This window comes from Cololabis saira, chromosome 19, assembly GCF_033807715.1.
Source record: "Cololabis saira isolate AMF1-May2022 chromosome 19, fColSai1.1, whole genome shotgun sequence".
In the NCBI taxonomy this organism is placed as follows: Eukaryota; Metazoa; Chordata; class Actinopteri; order Beloniformes; family Belonidae; genus Cololabis; species Cololabis saira.
Genome location: NC_084605.1, coordinates 12,597,458 through 12,619,696, shown reverse-complemented (window position 1 = coordinate 12,619,696; position 22,239 = coordinate 12,597,458). Strand labels below are relative to the sequence as shown.

General features: G+C 40.2%; 1 protein-coding gene across 1 annotated transcript in view; it reads left to right on the top strand.

Moving 5' to 3' along the window:
• The first annotated feature begins 5,114 nt into the window (after positions 1-5,114).
• Positions 5,115-22,239, top strand: part of LOC133419303 (alpha-1,6-mannosylglycoprotein 6-beta-N-acetylglucosaminyltransferase B-like) — a 30,249-nt gene continuing 13,124 nt past the window's right edge. The window contains exons 1-7 of the mRNA XM_061708391.1: positions 5,115-5,140; positions 10,750-10,865; positions 15,344-15,473; positions 15,609-15,751; positions 17,974-18,038; positions 18,997-19,170; positions 21,331-21,498. Of these exons, the coding sequence (XP_061564375.1) occupies positions 5,115-5,140; positions 10,750-10,865; positions 15,344-15,473; positions 15,609-15,751; positions 17,974-18,038; positions 18,997-19,170; positions 21,331-21,498 (822 nt within the window). The remainder of the gene's footprint in view (positions 5,141-10,749; positions 10,866-15,343; positions 15,474-15,608; positions 15,752-17,973; positions 18,039-18,996; positions 19,171-21,330; positions 21,499-22,239) is intronic.

The window sequence follows — 22,239 nt, the reverse complement described above, 5'->3', positions numbered from 1 at the left end:
ACCGTCAAACACATTTTTTCCTGAAAGTTTTGTGAATCACCACTGTTAAAGAAGAAATGTGGTCAGAAAAAAAACTTGAATGATAATGATTAAGGATCACATAAACACGTTGTGAAATCTAATTGAAGAACTCAACAGCAGAAATCAAGGCAATGTTTAATAGAAAAGGTTAGAGCATTTCCACCTGCACAATGCAAAGAGAACTCAAGGTATTGGGACTAAACAGTTGGGTTGCCTGGAGCTTAATTTATGTCTCTGTGTCAAACCAACACTGCAGCTATGCAGAACCATTTAGAAGTGACGGTAATCCCGTATATGTGAAGGGGAAAAAGACATCTGAAATTGCTTAGGAGCAAAAAGTTTAAACTCATCGGATCTGATCCTTGCTGTGCAAACCTGTGGTGACATTATTATGATAAGAGGTTGATTTAGTCAATTAGGTTTAGGCACAGCAACATAATGTGCCCAAAAATTGCATGCCAAAATCAAACCTTTTTTTTTTCCTCTCTCTTTAGGCCCAAGCAGTGAATGTTTGTATGAATGTGATCATTAAATAAATAAATAAATAAAATAATGTTTTTTTTTCATGTGTAAATCTGTATTAAAGAGTATAAAATCAGATTAGCAGCAGGCCATTATGATGTGCTTTAAGTTCGAGGAAAAGGAAGTGGTTGTCAGTCAATACTCGACCTCTAAAATCGTTGGTACACAATTGTTTATGTGTGTGTTTATGAGTGTGTTTGTCTGTGTGTGTGTGTGTGTGTAAGAGAGAGAGAGAGAGAGAGAGAGAGAGAGAGAGACAGATGGGTGTAAAGCCAGTAAGCCTTTAGGTCCTAGCTTACAGAGATTTGTGCTCATCAAATCTTTCCGCTCCCACACACTGTGTGACATCATCCTCACACTACCCAATCACAGTCCCCACCACTCCACCTGATCTCACATGTACGCACATATGCTCGGACTTCTGTACTGATGCAAATGCAGGCGATTGCTGTTAATTCAGATTATTTTCTCTTTTTTTTTTGTTACTTTTGACCCAATAAATAGACAAACAAACTAGCAAAAATATAATACGCAAACATCCATTGAACAAATAAATATATAAAAATATTTTTAGGGATAATATAGTTTAAACCTTTATTATCTATGCTCATTTACACCATCATTTTGGGGGCACATTAAGATGGACCGAAGTTTAAAATCCTATTATCTTTATCATGTTTAAAAATGCAAGAAATGGAAACAGGAAATACCATCATCAGAAGATTCTGATGATATGGTGAAATCTTTGTGCCATCAGGTGGTACTGTATTAAACACATACATGATCGTATACTGGAGATCACTGCATGCACTCAGGATCACCTTTAAAAAAACCCACCTTTAAATAAAAAAATCACTAAGATGCTCCATCACTTAAAGAAGGAGCTATATGTGACCATGATCCAAAAACATATCCCTCTTCTATGGGCCAAAGCTCATTTATACAACACATATACAACAAATATTGAGCTATCTGATATCTTGAACATCAAACTCGAGAAAGTGGTTGACTGGGTGCATAAAAATAAATTGGTGTTAAATATCTCTAAAACAAAAAGCATGATATTTGGTTCCAGACATGCATTAGTAAATGATCCTCAACTACAGCTGTCAGTTGATGGAACACAAATTGAGCAAGTTAACAAGATCAAGTTACTTGGAATAGTATTGGATAACAAACTTTCATGGTCAGAACATGTCAATCACATTACGAAGAAAATGGGTAAAAGTATTGCAGTAACAAGGAAATGTTCCAAGTATGTTGAACCAGATACTCTGAACCAAGTAATTACGGCTCTAGTGTTGTCCCATCTGGACTATTGTCCAATTATTTGGTCATCTGCAGGCACCAAAGATATTAAAAAACTTCAAATTGCACAGAACAAAGCAGCTATGCTTTAAATTGTTCACTGCATGCAAATATCTTAAAAATGCATCAGCATTTATCATGGCTGTTGGTTGTAGACAGATTCAAATTAAGTCTCCTTACTTTCAAAGAATGGAATGAACTTCCAAAGGAAGTCGTGCAGGCCCATTCTGTGAACTCTTTCAAGAACAGACTGGATAGGTTCTGGTCAAACAAATACTTTTTGTACGATTTTAGAGCTGATAGGTGATGCAAAATGGAATAAATTAATCTGTGTGTGATTTTATGAAATGTTTTGAATGTAAATTTTAGTCCTATGTATTTATTGTAAGTTATTCTTGATACCGATGTAAAAGACACATGTCCTGTATCGGTCAATTTATTAAACTTTATTAAACTTAAACTACTTTCATGAGGAAGTTGATTAATAGTAAAAAAACACAATATTTCGCAGATCAGATAGTGTTCACTAGAAATGTCAATAAATATCCAACCAGACAACCATGTTATGATAATTTACTGGCACCTAAGCCAAGAACAAACTTTTTAAAACACACTGTTATATACAGAGCAATCACAGGATGGAAGGCATTACCTAATAAAATCAAAAATATTACATCAAAATACAGTTTTAAAAAGGTAGCAAAAGACTATTTACATGAAATTCAATGAGTAAGAAATATATCACGTGCTATAATTTATTACAGGAATTTATTTGCGGGTTATACTTTGTGGTATTGTAATGACTGTATGATGCATTCTTTGTACCAATAATGTATTTTAGACGGAAAGTTTGCTGTTTGTGTATATGATGACTCGATGTTACAGTGTAACAGCGATAAATGTGTGTATGTATGGACTATGTTCTTTTAAATTGCATTGGGGACCCTAGGAAGAATAGCTGATGTCGCAACATCAGCTAATGGGGATTTCTATAAATAAACAAATAAATAAATAAACAAACAAATATCAGGGTCAGGCAAAGTGAAAAAAAGTCATGTTGCCGAATGACTTGAAATTTGAAATTGTTTTTTGAAAATGTGGATGCTGCATTCTCCAGACAGCCGAGGAGAGGGACCACCCAGTAAAAAGTCAAAAGTCTGCATCTCTGATGATATGCAGTCACATTAGTGCCTGTTGAACAGTCAGCTCATGCATCTGAAAAGAAAACATCAGCATTGAAAAGTGCATGGTCGTTTTTGAGCTCCAACCTCCATCCTTCCAGAAAATGCATTTTTTTTCCTCAGGGAAAGCCTTTCCTCTTTCATAATAATGCTGGACCGCATACTTCACCACTACAAGTGCCTGACATCGCAGCTAAGGAGGTGCTGATCTGGCCTCCCAGCAGTCCATCCTTTTCATCATTTCATTGCACAGCCCTTTGTGGGATCCAGATAAAGTTAGAGCATGGTGTATAATTGTGGATAATGTTGCATTAAGGGCCAGGCGGTTGTTTATGCATTTCTCTGAAATGCTCTTTTAGCTCGGTTTCCTTGTCAAAAGACCTTGTCTGATCTGATTTGTGAAGTGATTGTTGCAAGGCAAATGCTCATTCTTTCTTTCTAGAGTGCTCAACTAGCCAATATGAATACACGTAATCCTTCGTGATATAAATTGTTATAGTAAAACAAAAGAACCATCGGAAACAAATAAACCAATGAAATAAACTATGGACCACACAATTTGGTGTGGACTTTGTGACTCTGTAAACCTTTTTCATGCACAACAAATGCAACACAAAATGAAACCAGAGAGTATAACAGCAAACCTCCTAAGATAGTTCAAGCTCCACTTATAATGCCTCCCTCCTTAACTGCATCCCTCTTTTCAGGGTAACAGTTCTCAGAGTAAAACTGTAAGATCACAAAAGAGTTGCAAAGTTCATGTGCTTTAAATTATGGTGGAATGAACAAATCCTGTCAACCCCTCAATAAGCAGCCTTTTACAGAAGTGTCTTCTTTTCTGAACTGCATTTATTTACATGTGACGCACACTGAAGTGTGTAGTGACACAGACAGAAAATGTACCCCCTGGATTTGATAAAACTTTACCCAACTTAAGCTTTCTAACTATCTATACTCATATTAATATGCGTTATTTTTCTTTTGTCTTCATTCATAAATGTCCAGGGATTGAAGTGGATGCATTGAACTGACTATACTGAGGAATAAATGGGTGCATTTCAATTTGAATTGTTTGTCAAGTAATTCCAACACACAAGGCTGTGTCAGAATTACACCTTTGTCTTCAACTTTTATTAATGTTCTTTCCTTTGGAGATTTTCTATGGTTTATGTTTATTTTTCCCATTTTTCTTACATCAATGTCTATTATGCCATCAAGTGCCAAAGATTTAAACAATTCAAGACTTTTAAATGAGCGCCCTATCTGGGCATCAATTCAGGACTGAGGCTTGAGTCTCGCCAGTGAGTTTGAAAGAAGCTGTCATGCAATAGCGTGGGCTCCATTGTATCCGTGAAAGGCCTGAGCAGCACTCCGGCCATTGTCTTTTTTAAAGGGGGAGTCAGGTTACCTTGACAACCAGAGGATGCCTTCCCATAGGCGCCGAGTTACAGAAAAGGCAGGGCCAGAGAAGCAGAGAAAAACGGGGGAAAAAAGTGAAGCAACATACTTCCAAGACTTTGTTTCTTTTTTTTTTCACATTTGTTTTGCAAAAAGAGCCCGATGTTTGGCAGTGGGTTGGGACGGAGACCCAAAGAGGTGAGGATGTGTGCATATGTGTGTATGTGTCTGTGTGGCTGTCTGCTCACTGGCTGGCTTGTTGTGCATGGGGAACTGTTGAGCTATTTCTGTTTCTGCCTCACGCTGACAGAGCAGCAGACTGGTGACAGCAGTTGTCTTGTTTTTTTTTTTTTTTCTTTTTAGCTTAATCAACATGTTCAAACCCAAAGACAAACAGACCACAGGCTGAAAAGGCTTTCAAGGCCAGTCGAGCTGGCAGTAGTTTAATATTGTCATCTATTTGAATACAATTCACGTGTGACTATTGATGTGCAATATGAAAAAGATAATCACAATAATGTCTCCTTGGTGCTTAAACCAAGATAGGGGAAACATTACTGCAACAAAAGTGCATCATATTTGCACTCTACTCCAGGCAAATGATGCTCTTTGTGATGGATTTATTTACATTTTTAATATCATTGTTTCTGACAGTGAGATCTTGTAAGCTGTGAACAGAACACCATGCGTGTTGCAGTGCGGCCTCGCAGGTAAGGTTTAGCATTTTTCATTCAGCGGCTAATCAGAAAGCAGGAAGTATTCAACGTGTTCCACCATAAGTCAGAAAATGGTGCAAGTAAAAATTATGATTATAATAAATATGCAGCAGTTCTTTAAAGTGCTTAGACTTTTATTTATTGAAACACAGTAAGAACATGTTTTTGATTTTATGCCTGAAAGACATTTCTAAATAAGTTAGAACTACGATAATAGTGGCAGCATTGATGCAGAAAATTACTCTGACATTTTAGCGTAACATACAGTTTGCTGTCTTTAGGACATCATAGTTTCCTGCGATATCCATGTATTTGTTTTCAACTAAACAATACAAGACCACATTCAGCTCATATTATAAAAGTCTGGCTGAGAAAGAAGAGGGTATGGTGACCGGACTGGCCTGCCTGGAGTGTCCCTAACAGTGAATGTGTGCAGGATCAGAAAAGGGGTTTATTGCCAAGTTTGTTAACACACACACACACAAGGATTCTGGATTGAAGGATGTGAGAGTGTCAAGCTGTTGTACATGAGTTTCAGGAAGAGTGGAATTAAGTAACTGAAATGTGTAATTGCTTGGTATCTTCAGAAGGACTTAAGTATTGTAAGAGGGAATGGCAACATAATAACATGGAAAAGCTTTACTGCCACAACTGTTGGACAATGGAATGGGTTGCAGGGATGAAATGCAAAAGTGGATGCATATTAAATGAGGGGAAAAAACAAGAAATATCTTTGGATTTATGCTGTCTGCAAAGAAATAAAAGTCATAAAAATGTAAGAATCACTGCCTTTATTTGTATCTGCATTTGCAACATATTTTCTGATTTGGGGTTGTGGATAAAACTAACTGAAGCACGTCATTGCATTTTCACAATGGACTGACTTGTTGACGAAGCATTGAGCATAACTAAAAGTGTTTTCTTTTCATGCGCTACAGCGTCTCCTCAACATGTGACATCTAACAGTGGGCCGTCTATCACCAAGAAATCTCTTATCATGCTCTGTCATGGCACATCTATGTGCATTTTCCTTCCTGTACATGTCCTCAGCAGCTGATTGATGCAGCTGAAATATTTTATTCTGGGTCTAAATCTGGACCTCTGTGGGCACCAAGAGAGTGCATGTACTGTAGATTCCTATGGTAAATTGGAGCTCTTGAACGCAGGGGTCTCTAAGAGCTGGACACTAGCTGACATTTGAGAAATGAACAGAGATTTAAACCTTGAGCTGAACATTTAGAACTTGCCATCTTTACCTTTGGAAGAAATCACATACAAATCCAAAATATAACCCATCATTCAAATAAGGTTATTTACAACTACATATATATTAGTGGTTAGTACCATGATTTGGTAAAAACCTTTATCCAAGACATATATGTGAATTTTAATCTTGCAGCAGATGTTAGTTTTCTTAGGGTGTGTATATGTTTGTGGCAGTGTGTCACCAGTCCTCCCTCAACAGTCTGATCTCACATATTTTATTAACATTTGAACTCCATATTCTGACAGAGAGTACTAAAATCATCAATGTGAAACATGAAAGGAGAATACTAATAGAAAGACAAGACAGTGATGGGTGCAATGTCTGTGTAGTGTGCTGATTGCTGAAATGTTTGTGTGATGTGTCTTCAGGTGGTGAAAGGTATTGCAGTAAAAACGACAGACATAAGACAAACATAAAAAGAAAAAGGACGCATAGAAAAGAGTGTGTGTGTGCATGCGTGCATGCGTGCGTGTGTGTGTGTGTGTGTGTGTGTGTGTGTGTGTGTGTGTGTGTGTGTGTGTGTGTGTGTGTGTGTGTGTGTGTGTGTGTGTGTGTGTGTGTGATGCATGGAGGTCTATAAGTCCTGTAAGTATTTTTGAATGTCTGTGTTGCATGCATAGATGTACGAACTTACATCCAAATATATACTTGTACATACAATTTATACACTGAGATGGAGAGGTACACATACCTGTAATTACACTCTTATAGTAATAATAATAGTGACAGAAAAGACATCTACAACAACAGCAACCATAGCGCCAATAATAACGATATAAACAATCCTAGTCAGGCAGGGCCCAAAACCACCCCCAGCTGCAGCTGCAGACTGGGACTCAAGGTGAGGGTAAGGAAGGTTGCCGGGGAGAGGGATGTGCCAGACCCCCGCCAGCCAGAGCACCCCACAGACGCACTGATGCTTCCTCTAGGCACAGGCCACTCTCCCCTGCCCACCGCCGCCACCACTGCCACCACTGCCACCACTGCCACCACTGCCGCCACTGCCACCACTGCCGTTGCCACCACTGCCACCACTGCCACCACTGCCACCACTGCCGTTGCCACCACTGCCACCACTGCCACCACTGCCACCACTGCCACCACTGCCGCCACTGCCACCACTGCCGTCGCTGCCACCACTGCCACCACTGCCACCACTGCCACCACTGCCACCACTGCCACCACTGCCACCACTGCCACCACTGCCACCACCGCCACCACCGCCGCCACCGTCGCCACTGCCACCACTGCCACCACTGCCACCACTGCCACCACCGCCGCCACTGTCGCCACTGCCACCACTGCCACCACTGCCACCACTGCCACCACCGCCACCACTGCCACCACTGCCACCACTGCCACCACCGCCACCACTGCCACCACTGCCACCACTGCCGCCACTGCCGCCACTGCCACCACTGCCGCCAAACAAAAAGAAAAAGGACGCATAGAAAAGGGTGTGTGTGTGCATGCGTGCATGCGTGCGTGCGTGCGTGCGTGCGTGTGTGCGTGCGTGCGTGCGTGCGTGCGTGCGTGTGTGTGTGTGCGTGTGTGTGTGTGTGTGTGATGCATGGAGGTCTATAAGGTCTGTAAGTATTTTTGAATGCCTATGTTGCATGCATAGATGTACGAACATACATCCAAATAAATACTTGTACATACAATATATACACTGAGATGGAGAGGTACACATACCTGTTACACTCTTATAGTAATAATAATAGTGACAGAAAAGACATCTACAACAACAGCAACCATAGCGCCAATAATAACGATATAAACAATCCTAGTCAGGCAGAGCCCAAACCCCCAGCTGCAGCTGCAGACTGGCACTCAAGGTGAGGGTAAGGAAGGTTGCCGGGGAGAGGGATGTGCCAGACCCCCGCCAGCCAGAGCACCCCACAGACGCACTGATGCTGCCTCTAGGCACAGGCCCCTCTCCCCTGCCCACCACTGCCACCACTGGCACCACTTCCACCACTGCCAACACTGCCACCACTTCAACCACTGCCACCACTGCCACCACTGCCACCACTGCCACCACTACTGCCGCCACCACTGCCACCACTACTGCCGCCACCACTACTGCCGCCACCACTGCCACCACTGCCACCACTGCCACCACTGCCACCACTGCCGTCGCCACCACTGCCACCACTGCCACCACTGCCACCACTACTGCCGCCACCACTGCCACCACTGCCACCACGGCCACCACTGCCACCACTGCCACCACTGCCACCACTGCCACCACGGCCACCACTGCCACCACTGCCACCACTGCCACCACTGCCACCACTGCCACCACTGCCACCACTGCCACCACTGCCACAACTGCCACCACTGCCACCACTGCCACCACTGCCACCACTACCACCACTACTGCCGCCACCACTGCCACCACTGCCACCACTGCCACCACTGCCACCACTGCCACCACTACTGCCGCCACCACTGCCACCACTGCCACCACTGCCACCACTACCACCACTGCCACCACTGCCACCACTGCCACCACTTCCGTCACTGCCACCACTGCCACCACTACCACCACTGCCACCACTACCACCACTGCCACCACTGCCACCACTGCCACCACTTCCGTCACTGCCACCACTGCCACCACTACCACCACTGCCACCACTGCCACCACTGCCACCACTGCCACCACTGCCACCACTGCCACCACTTCCGTCACTGCCACCACTGCCACCACTGCCACCACTGCCACCATTGCCACCACTGCCGCCGCCACCACTACCACTACTGCCACCACTGCCACCACTACCGCCACTGTCTGCCACCACTGCTGCCACCACCACTACCACTACTGCCACCACTGCCACCACTACCGCCACTGCCACCACTGCTGCCACCACCACTGCCACCACTGCCGCCACCACCACTGCCGCCGCCACCACTACCACCACTACCACCACTGCCACCACTGCCACCACCACTGCCACCACTGCCACCTCTGCCACCACTGCCGCCTCCACCACGGCAGAACACCACATAAAAACAATCATAGCGCATAAACACAACAAAAAGCACATATAACCAACAGCATAATGCACACAGTGCGCCCGTGTGCGATAAATCGACGCCGTAGGGTACGGCGTAGGGTACACGGCGACGCACGCCGTACGGTGCGCGTCGCCGCGTACCCTACGCCGTAAGATCTGCGTTGGTGTAACGCGGAACCATAAATCAGCCTTCACTCCTTTCCTCTCCTCACTCGCCAACTCTTCCTCTTCGCAAATATGGGTTACACATGCGCACTACACCGGCATCATCCGAGATCATCTATAAATTAAATGTTTTATTTAAACTAGATATATCTTTATAACCAGCCCATAACATTGATGTAAACACACACACCTCAAAAAAAAAAAAAAAAAGTCCAGGGCCCGCACGTCCCCAGGTCCTGCGCGTGCAGGCCCTGGACACGTGTGGGCCCCTATGCAGTCGCATTGTCCGCATATATGGTAGTTTCGCCACTGACTGCCACCACTGCCACCACTGCCACCACTGCCACCACTGCCCTTGTTGTTAACTTTGGTTAACTTTGTTGTCATCAAGTGACAAAAATGGAGACAAGAAGCTTTACATTTCTCTACCAGGCAGTAAACATAAGAAAGGGGTTGTGGGATTTCACACTGTTTTTGGTGTTACTGTCTAAGTAACTGCAGGGTCTGGAGTCCCTCATTGGCTTTGGTTCTTTATTCTTTATTTTGGTGGGATTTAATGGGTTTACTGGGCTGTTGAAAGAGAGATAATGACTCTCCTGCCCCAGTCAAAACTAAAGTTCATAATAGCAGTGAGAAGACAAGGATTAATTAAGATATTTTCTAAATGTTTTAATAAGATATATAGTCTTCCTTTCATCAACGTTTTAAGACATTTGAGAAGTACAAGTTAGTTGAGAAAGTAAAGCATAACATTACTTACTCTACCTTTAATTTTTCTTTTTTCCCAACAAGTACCTGCAAAAGTACTGCAAGAATAGTGAGTTCAAGTTCATACCTGCAACCCAGTCTACAACCAGACCTGGTCTATAGAGTCACATTTAATTTCTTTGGATTCACATGAATTCTTAAAAAGTCACCTTTTCTATCAAAACTTGTTTAAAAATATAAATTACAGAACAAAAATTGAATTAAATGTATTTTTAACTGTTTTAAATTTGTATGTCATTAAAAAGAAGTACAAAAAATTATATTTCTATTTCCTGAAATTGAAAAAAACCCCACTTTATAAAAAAATAAATCTACATTATATACTTGAATTTGTTGCCAGTGAATAAGAGGATTTCTCTGTGTGTTGTGCCCTCTAGTGGCTGCCTGGTGATCTGTCTGTGCATGTCTCTGGTCACCCTGCTGCTCCAGAGCCTTTGGGTGCCGCTTGAGATGACCGGTGATGAAGTAGCTGGGAGATCACCCGAGGAACACGGTAACACAGACACACCCGCAGGCACACATGGTTCAGTTTAGCAATTGATCCGTATTTGCTATTATAGTCTTTTTAATGTATGAAACAGTTTACATATTCTAAATGAAGCGAAAAAAATTGAACCACTCATGCAATTCAAGAAATGGAACAGAAATGTAGTGTGGTTAAGGATTAAGACCCAATGGATGAAGATTTGTACACACTTTGTGGTGGGTCCTCATCCTCGTGTATCCTCATGTGTCTGACAGTTATGGATTTGTGGCCGAGTTTAACCAAAGTCCTTTTGTCTGGATAAACTGTTTTTCAAAGGAGGATATTTAAGAGGGAGTGGGGACGGTTATTTGGGCTCAAGAGTTCCTTCTGGTTTATATGGAAGGACAAATGCTGTCAACAGTCTGCTCTGGATGTTTTTCTTTTTCTTTTTTTTAAAGCAATGTTTTTTTGTGTGACCTGGAAAAAAAAAAAATCACATATTTTGTTGCTTTCCCCACTGAAAACAGTTGCAGCCAGTTGCAGTTCAAGTTCAGGGGGCCTGTCATTGACACTTGATAGTCTGTTGCTTACTTTTGTTGAAGGTCTTGATTTAATAATTGTTAATTAGCACCTAAATAAATATGCCTAAAACAAATCTATCTAAAACAAATAGTGATCTATGTTGCTTGTGTTTATTGATTTGGGTTTATTTATAAAATCAAATCAAATCTAATCCATTATATCAAACTGGATAGGTTTAAAACCATCATTCTCAGGAAGCATTACAATCAAATACACGTATATGACCTAAAAGAGAGCAAATCCAGAACTTTTGTGAGAGGCTTCAAATGCGTGGGACGACTAACGAGTAAGAATGTCACCACAGGAGATGATATTTGATCCAAACATCCCATTCCTAAACCGCTCAAGTTCCTGAAAATTGTTTTATAGCAGACAATGTAACCCACCGGCGCATCTCAGCCACAACTGCTTTGTGCTTTGAGGGACCCACCACAAGTTGTGTACAAACAGCCACCCAGAAATACTTTGGTCGGGAAATACTTTATGTGACATGGGAGAAGCCGGTGGTAAGTGCACACAAATCAGCTCAACTTTATCGACACTTACTCAGTTTTCAGTCAGTTTTGGAAGAAAAGGTCTCAGTCCCCGACAGGACTATTCATCTTTCTCTGTTTGTAAGAAAATGCTAAAACATTATTTAAAGTTGCAGATCACATCTTGTGTTCATCAGTAGAAAGATTTTCTCTGTGACGGATAAATTCAATTCACTTTATTTGTTTAAGTCACAACAAACATAATCTCAAGGCACTTTACAACGAAGGTAAACATGTTCAATGCATTGCAATCAAGGACATTGAAATTCAGTCCAAATATATTTCAGTTAATTCCAATTCGGTGTAATACATTTAATCCAGTTCAATCCAATAGTGTCCAGATTCAAAACTGATGGAATGCCAATTCATAAAAACAGCCTGTGTAAGGAACCCAGCAGATTGTGCATTCACCATCCTAAGCAAGCCCGAGGCTACAGTGGGGAAGAAAAACACCCAATTAACAAGGCAAAAAATATTTGACTAGTTCGTGTTATGAGATGACTGGAAAGACAGACCAATAAATATAGAAAGATTCGTCTGATGATATCTGCCTATGACACCGGAGAGGGCAGTGGTAATCGCAGTACTGGAGTTGAAGGGGGAAATAAAAACAGTCAAAATCATCCCCCCTGTAAAACTGCCATCCCCCTTGTCATTTCATCAATGAATGTGGTATTACTGCTATTTCAACATTTAGAGTCATCACCAGAAAAATAAAAGTAAATTTTCACTTGAAATAAGTAGGAAAATCTACCAGTGGGATCTTCTTATTACAAGCAAAAAAATCTTGTTCCACTGGCAGATTTTTCGACTTATTTCAAGTGAAAATCTACTTGAAACAGGTGAAAATTGTTGTTTTTTCCAGTGATGAGTCTTGTTTTAAGTGTAATGAGATTTTTTTAAATAAAATTAGACATTTTAACTAGAAATAAGACAAATATTCTTGTTAAGATTTTGAGTTTTTGCAGTGATCCATTTTACTTATCCTGTGAAGGACAGAGTCATATTGATAAGTTCAGAAAACTGTTTTTATTGTTGTGTTTTGATGTATTTGATGTAAGCCCAGTGGATATTTAAAGCTTACAGAAGGCTGCATTTAACTGCTGCTATGTCATTCCTGCAGTATTTCTGCAGGTGTTTTGGTCAGTGCTATTATTTGTAATATATTATATTATTTGTAATCAGCACAAATTATCCGTCACCATATGATAAAATCCACCATCCCCCCTGATTTTTTTTACAACTAGAGTACTGGGTAATCGTGATAATGAAAACATTAATGTAGTAAAAGAAGGAGAGCAGAGTGTGGGAAGAGCTCAGTGAAGCTCCCATTCAAGATTCCTCACTGTTGTGCTAGATTCAAAAGCTCCTGTCTCCTGGAGTTTCTAAAATGACTAGACAGTCTATCTCTGAAGTGTTCAGGTTTATAGACAACAATATCAGTCCAATCAGTTTAGTTGCAGGAAATTAGTAGCCATTCAAGTCTTTATATCATTAAAGCTTTTTTGTAATCCAGCTATCTTTTTGGTATTGTCTGGCTTCAAGAATATAGGTCTCGCTTAGTATCCTCTGCATATTAGTGAAAATGTGTGCTGTGCTGCAAAATGAACACAGGAGTCAAACACACTGGCCCAAGTACAGAACCCTGTGGGACATCATGACCACCTCTGGATTATGAGGGTGCCTTCTTGTTCAGTTAAATATGATTACTTTAATGCTGAGAACATTTCTATTATTCAATAAAATCATTTTATATTGCAAGATTGCTTTTTTGAACTTTTAATCTGTTTTTTACATGAAAAACTACGGCAAAATGCCCAAGATTCCCCAGTAAAAGGTGCTCACGTGTACCTGCATATGTGGAGAGACTGAATTTTATAGATTATAGATACACAAGCCAAACTATTTTGAAATAAGTAATCATGTAGTTATCGCACATGTCATATGCTACTTCATCATATGTCTTATCTCACATGAATATGTGTTGGACACTAGGCTCAAGGGGCTCATGTAAGCAAGATGATGTCCATGATCGGCTGAGCAAAGAAAGAGAAGAAATGACATCATGTTTCTCCTGGACTGCACTGTGTATCTCAGGTTCAAGCGCTATTCCCAGTGACCTCTTTATTATAATACCGTCTCTTGTCTTTCCAGGCAATTTTCCCTCAGTTCATCAATATAGCACCTTATTTCTCATTCCACTATTTCTCATTCACGGCACTAGACTTCTTGACAGTCCACATTTCTTCATGCAGATGTTTAAGCCAAGACATCCTTCATCCTGCTGTTTCAAATTAACAGTTTTTACAGTCATGTTTGGCATGAGCTGTCTCACTGAGTTTGTGATCTTGATAAGTGCAAATTCTGGTGCATGTCATACAGAGCATTTAATATTTTACCAGTATTGTCTAGGAGATTTTCCAACACAACATAGCTCTGAACAATAATGAACTAATCTGTCCATTCCTTCAAGTTATGCTTCATTTACTTTCTTCTGATGTTTTCAACAGCTCTCATACTATAAATAAAGCCAAAAGTAATAATAATTCAAAATGGAAGGAAACCCTTTGTTGTTAGATACAAAACAATTGACTTATATCAATATAAATATTATAATATTGTCTGAAAATAACTTCACTGATTTGGGAATAGAAATTAATTATGCAGTGTGGTGATATGAGGTGGCTTCTCTAGAACATTTGTTATCTGTGTTTGGAGCTGAACTTGTAAGCATGGGCATGGAAACATTCACACAAACATACAGTATATCTGTAATATTCTTGTATATTTATGTGTGTGTGCGTCCACTCCATTAAATAATCAGTACTATATTAAAAATTACAATTTAATCAAGGCTATCAATGAAGCAGATGCATTTTATTCACTGCTGCAAAAAACAACAACAAATACTCCTGTTTAAAGGAGCATGAGGCAGGATTGAGGCAGGATTTATGAAAAAAATGCGTATACGTTTTAAGTTTTCTAGTAATAATGTCAGATGAAGCGTTCCAAACCAAAAAGAATGAGCCCTCTAGCGTATCTCTCCGTTGCCTTGAACAGGCTGTGTGCTGCAAAATGCGCTGCAATTCCGGGCCCGAATTTCCCGCGCTGTCCTTCGGATGTGACGTCAAATGACGCTGCATGCGCATTCTCCCGTGCCGGCTTCGGTGTTGGCTGCAGTAACCCCGATGGTCGTCGTGGCGCTAATGAGTCTCATTTCTTATTCTTGCCTCAAGCTCCTTTAAGAAAAGAAAAGTACAATATTGCCTTTGTTGTAGACATTTTTAGCTGCAACCCCTATGAATAATGGGAACAGACATCAGAATGACAGCCAAATTAAGGTGAAAGGTATGAAATAGAAGAAATGTCTGTACTTTACATCATTTGTAGGTCAGCATGGGCTTGGTTTACATCGGCTGGCGCTTCGCTTGGAGGCATTGAATACTCAGGTGCAAAGTCTGAGCAGAGACAAAGAAGACACCCAGATGAACAGAAACGATCTCAGCTTACTACTGCAGAGGTATTCGTTCACTACCATACGAATATCTCCATATTTAAATACAGTTATCTGATTTCTATGGCTTTCTATGCTTGCAACAAAGTAATATATTGTATTTGAGCATATACTATGCCTGCATTTCTGTTTGTTTTCCAGCTTTAAACAGGATCAGCAAGGTTTGGCCCATTTGCTAAAGACCGAGCTGCAGAGAGTGTCCCAGAGGCTTGATCAGCTCAGTCATCTTCATCACAATCAGGCTCAAATACAGACACCACATGAGGACAATAGATCACACTCAGGTAAGGTCCAGATTCTTATCATGGCTGGTTTCTGTGATTATTACCACATACATCTCGTTTACCCATGTCTTTACCTTGTTTTGACACCTTTTTGTATTTTTTGTCCCGTTGTGTAGATATGGTCGTTTGTCTGCTCTTCTTTGCTTCCCCCTCTTGTTAATCCAGGTCTTTTGAGTTTCTTAAAGGGGACATATGCTTTTCATCACTTTCAAAGGGTCAAAATTGTCTTAAACTGTTTTATACCCAGTTTCAGGCTGTGTAGCTTTCTGCATATGTAGACTGGTTATCTAAACTCCGCATCTATCCCTATGTGGGCAAACACATAGAAACAGCATCCACTTGTTGTGGCACATGACTGTCAAACAAAAAATACTTTAACATTTGTGTTTTAGTGAAATCTACGACGGAGTATTAGGGCCAAACTAAGACAAAAAAAAAAAATGGAAATTACGAAAATAAAGTCATAATAATATGAGAATAAAGTCGTAGAATTACCAGAATAAAGTCATAATAATATGAGAATAAAGTCGTAATATTACGAGAATAAAGTCGTGATATATAATATAATATATAAATATAAGACAACAAGATGCTCAATATTCCTCATTTTAACACAGGGAGAATACTGCTCTTCCTGTTAGAGTTCTCATAAATGACCACTTTATTCTTGTTATATTACAACTTTATTCTCGTAAATTACCACTTTATTCTCATAAATTACCACTTTATTCTTGTAATAGGCTATTACAACTTTATTCTCGTAATATTACGACTTTATTCTATTACGACTTTATTCTCGCAACATTATGACTTTATTCTCGTAATTTTACGACTTTATTCTCGTAATATTACGACTTTATTCTCGTAATATTACGACTTTATTCTCATAATATTACGACTTTATTCTCATAATATTACGACTTTATTCTATTACGACTTTATTCTCGTAATATTACGACTTTATTCTCGTAATATTACGACTTTATTCTCGTAATATTACGACTTTATTCTCATTATATTATGACTTTATTCTCGTAATTTCATTTTTTTTTGTCTTAGTTTGGCCCTAATACTCCGTCGTAGAAATCTTCCGTGGTTGCTTGCAATGTTTAAAAGTCTAAGCCAAATGCATAGTTCCTAGATTTAGTAGAGGTTAAGATCACAGTGAGATTAACAAGCTGTGATAATAGGGGGTGTGAATGGGAGGGTTGGAGGGCAGTGGGTGCAGTTGGGTGTCAGGGATGAAGTCCTTGAATAGGAGTTTAACAAGTCCCTCCGAGCCAACACCAGTCAACTGGCTGCTGGGAGGAAAAACGTTTACATATACACTGCGACCCTCCTGCGAGGTGTCAGGTGAGAGTTGGGTTACGTACACAGGTTGGCATGCGAAGAGTGTTATGTACCAATGTATGTGTGTGTGGGTGGTGGGGATGAGTAGGTGTGCACTCACCTCTCTGTTTGAAGAGGGAATCCATAAAGTTTGGGCTTACACTGACTCCGTCACATGCATATGTGTGCACGCATTTGTTGATTTGCACAACACACACACACACATATGTACATACAGCGCATGCCACCCACATGCACACTAATACACACTTCCCCGTCACCAGCCTGTGGCCTCCATCACCCTCCTCTCACATTACCTCACACCCATAAAATATAGTTGAATTACCCAGGAGTCCTTTCACCAGCTGGTGTACTCATGCTATTGGGTTTACACAGGGGGGAGCTTTTTTCTTTTCTCCCCACCTCCTCTCCCCCTACAACACATCACTGTTTTTAGGCCTTCACACCTCTGCCCTGCTTCTACATTTTTATTTCTTCTCTCTCCCTTTTTATTAGGTTGTTTTACACAGTCAAAGACTGTGTATTTTGGCCAGGGATAGCATTGTAAACGGGAATGTTTGCTAGCAGGCAGGTGGCTCAGGTGTGTGTGCACACGTGTATTCATTCCAGTTGATTGACATTAGCTAAAGATGGTGGGCAGCTTACGGGAAGGGGCCTCTGAGAAAACACAGCCTCCACTCTTGTGCCAGTAACAGGAATGGCAGCACCAGACATTGTGCTGAAGGCTGCCATTCACCGAGTGTATTTCAGTCAAGAGGTTGTATATCATGACACTAGCTGAGGACATTTTACAATGTCGGCAAATTCTTTTTTGTTAGTGATGTTGGTATTTCAGAATAATAACTCATTCAAAGTCTCTTTTCCCCCCATAGGACCCAATGAGAAGTGTGAAGTGACACTAGATCCTGCATATCCAGCATGTGTGGAGAAAGTGGAGGTGAGATGATGCAAATTGTGCGGTATCATCCTTAATACTTTGTATATGTATCTAACTGCTTTGCTGTGGTATGTGAGTAAGTTTAATTGGACATGAAATGAAAAACATTTTGAATTTATGGCAGTTATATTAATCTGGACTAGGGCTGTTCGATTTTGCCCAAAAATAAAATCTCGATTTTTTTCTCTCAAAATCCGATTTTCGATTACGATTATTTTGTGAATTGACAAAAGACAAAGAAATGATTTCAAATATGCTGTTTTTTTATTGAACATTTGCCCCATTGGGCTTTAAGTGCAAACTTTGCTCTTATTAAACCAAAAATGAATGAATAAAGTGCAAAACTCTGTAAAATAAGTTGAAAAAAAGTTTTAAAAAATATAACAAAATATAAAGTTTTATCTCTGAAAAAAAAATCAGCAAATCAGCACTTGCAAACATACAGTAAGTTATATTTCCAATTAAATAAAACAAGACATTTTCTAATTAAACTAAACTGGGTCTTTGCATGCTAAATAATAATGCAACCCATGAAGGAGGTAGAGGTGTGTAATGTCAGTCATTACATTTGCTATTCACATTTGCAAGTTTTTTGCAAGGAACACGAGCCGGTCTACCCGGTGGCATGTTACAACGCCCCCTCCTACACTAAAGAGCCTCTCCGATGGGGCACTTGTCGCAGGTATTGAGAGGTATTTCCATCAATCATTAATATGGTATCAATCATTAATATGTGTGCAGACAAGGTAAAAAAAAAATAAAAATAAATAAATAAAAATTAAAAAAAAAAAGGGAAAAATCGATTTTACGATTTTCACGTTTTAACATCGTTCTAATTACATAATCGCGATTACGATTTAAAATCGATTAATCGAACAGCCCTAATCTGGACGAGTTAATAGAATAAGCTACTAATAATCTTGTTTTTGTCTTATTTTATAACCTCTGTCTATAACAGTTCCTGCGTGCACATTGGCAGTCAGACCCCTGTTATGCTTTTTATGGAGTGGATGGTACGACGTGCTCTATATTGACATACCTCAGCCAGATAGAAGGCTTTTGTCCCCCTCGTCCCGGGCAGAACCCCTCTGCACTGCCGTGGCACCACAAGCCTCAGTCTTACACAAAGAAGGTATCCTCTTGACATTTAGCACAACCACAAAATAATAAAAACAGTTGGGAGGATATGAACAAAAGACAAAATAACATGAAAGACAGTTATTCTTACATTTACTTTGACTATTATTTCTTTGCAGAAATGATGAATCCAAGATATTTCATGTTTTTTTTCTCAACTTCTTTTCATCTGCCTTTTCATCTGCCTGAAAAGAACAGGATGCCTCCCATCCTGCATTTCAAGCATACAGGACATTCGAAATAAATTAATACATAAATAAATACATAAATAAATAAAATGTTACAGTAAAGCTTTTACATTTTGTAATATTTTACTTCACAATTCACAATTCTTAAAAGCATTCACCAAGTGTAGAAGTGCTTCAGTTTTCATTTTGTTGCATTTTCCATGCAAAGTGCAACAGCATGTGTAATGTGTGCAGATTGCAGTTTTGCCTCTGGTTTAAAAACGCCTTGCTGGCGGGGGGTTTCCTCCCGCCCTCTTTTGGCCCTCTGTGGGGCTGCTGGTGGCCTGGGTCCCCGGGTTCTTCCTTGTCGGCTTCTGGTCTCTCGGGTGGCGGGGGTTGCGCCCTCTCTCCTCCACTATAGTTACAGTTCAGGTGGATTGTTTTGACTGTTACACACACACAGCTACACAGACATACACATCTGCTCACTCACCTACATACTCACTCCGCAGTTTTGAGGGACAGATAGTCGCTGTAGCCTAGCTTTGATTAGGTTATAGTATATAGTTGCTGCTTGTGTCTCTGCCTGTTCTCGAGTCTGTTTGTTTTTTCTCTTGCAGATGTCCAGGGCTCGTGTGCTCATTGTGCATTTCCCTGTGTTTTTTGTGTGTATATATATATATGTATATATATGTATATATATATATATATATATATATATATATATATATGCCTTAGGTAATATATATGCAGACGAGGTTAAAAAAATAGTAAAGAAAAAAAACAAACAAACATGTGGATGTCCATGGAAAGCATGGCATTACGAAAGCAAAATGTTACTTGAATGCCGATATCAAAGATGTGTAATTTACCTTTACCAAGGCCACTGATAACCCCAGACAATTTCGTGCCTTCACTTTTGGAATTAATCTGAAATACATGCTTCAATTGTGAGATGGTCCTTTCCAGACGCAAGGTTAACATAAGGCTTCTTCGCTGCATGGTGGTGCCTTAATTAGCATTGTTGAATACAACTCTGCAAGTTAGTCCTTTAAAAAACATTTTTCTAAGTCGACCTATTGCTCATGTGATATTATCAGTTTTGGCTCAGAGATTATTTTTGATGCAGTGCATCTAAGTGATCTGGGATCACACGTGTTTGTTAAACTTATGCCCAAGATTCTTCCAGCTTCCTTCAATAGTTTAGTTATATTACACACCTTACAAGACGAAGTATGCAAATGGATTCCAATCCATCAATTATGAACTTAAAAAAAAGAAAAATAAAATGATATATTTCATTTTTTTGTTGACAAAGCAGATCTTATCTGCCCAGACTCTGCCTTTTGTGGACACTGGCCGTTAATTTATATTCCCTTTCAGAATGGGTTGCACATCTGAAAGACAGGAATATATGTGTATGAATAGATGAAATTCCGTACATGAGACAAAAACATCAAATATGTTCGGATCATGCTACTTGAAATGAATGAGGAAACTCCAAGGAGTTAGCTCAGGCAGACATCTCGAGGTATGCTTTCTACTCGGTCAAACCCTTCAACATGGTTATTTCCAATCACTCCATCTTACATTGAGTACTATTTAAGGAGCAAGTACTCACTTCTTTCTCACATGCCATCTGATGTCTCTCGCCCGCCATGCACGCTGCACCTTCTCCCCACAAATTTCTATGTACTGTATGCCTGAAGAGCAGATATTTGTTCAATCAGAACCTAGACACAAAAATTCCAGTATTTTATCATTAAAAAAGCCTTCAAAGTCTCTATTGCGAGAGATGACTGATTGAAATAAAGTCAAAGTAAGTGTAAGAATCACCACATTTGTGTGTTTGTGTGCGTTTTTATTTATTAACAGCATCTGAACCTTTCTGATTTGGAAATTGTGGAATTGTTAATTCATCTTCCAGTTTTATGTAAGTTATACAGCTCATCAATCTCAAACGACTTACATCCTATGATCCCACACAGACTGATATACGGGAGAGTCTGGACCCAGTGTACGACGCGATCAACAACAGCAGCAGTTTGGCAGTTAAGTTCATCCGTTCCAGAATGGAAAGAATGTCACAACGGTGGATCGAGGCTGGTTTAAGGTTGAAGCAGAGCGACAACAACACAGGCTCAACTCAGATGAAGGTATATTTGCATTACACTCACAATCCTAATAAATAACTAAATACAGGCAGCCATATTGAGGTGTATCCATGCAACTTTGCTTGAAAGTCAACAAAACTTGGAACCTGACAGAGAGCACACACAAAGTATAACAATTTGCTCTATGTGCAGGGCTGCACATAATTATTTTGGTCTGGTGCTCAGAGGAGCCCCTGGATATGTGACTTGGGGCTCCAAAAACGCGGTGACCCGTCTCGCCGGATCGATAAAAGAGGGATGCAGGAATAAGTTATAGGCAAAACGATATTTATTCACGTATAAAGATGAATTAAAAAATTATGGTGCGTGTTAGTCTGTAGAGTCAGTATAAGTAAGTTACAGTTTTTATCGGCCAGATTGGGATGCTCATGGCATATTTTGCACATAGAAATAAAGGACGCCCCGATTTCAGCAGCGCAGGAGCGCTGCTGAAATCGCAAAAAAAGCCCCAAAACTTCTAAACTGCATAAAAATGTGTTTATTTTATATGAAAAAACGTGTTCTTTAATAGCATTGAACTTGCATGACTGTACAGACAGCCAACCATATAGCAGCTGAAATAGCCGCCTATGCTCTGTATGTCCACATCAGCCAAGGTGTAGAATATTGCTTCAGGTGAAGAATATGGTGTAAAAGTTAACTTATTTCAATAATTCAACTAGAATTTGGTGTAAAAGTTAACTTATTTCAATAGTCAACTAGAATATGGTGTAAAAGTTAATT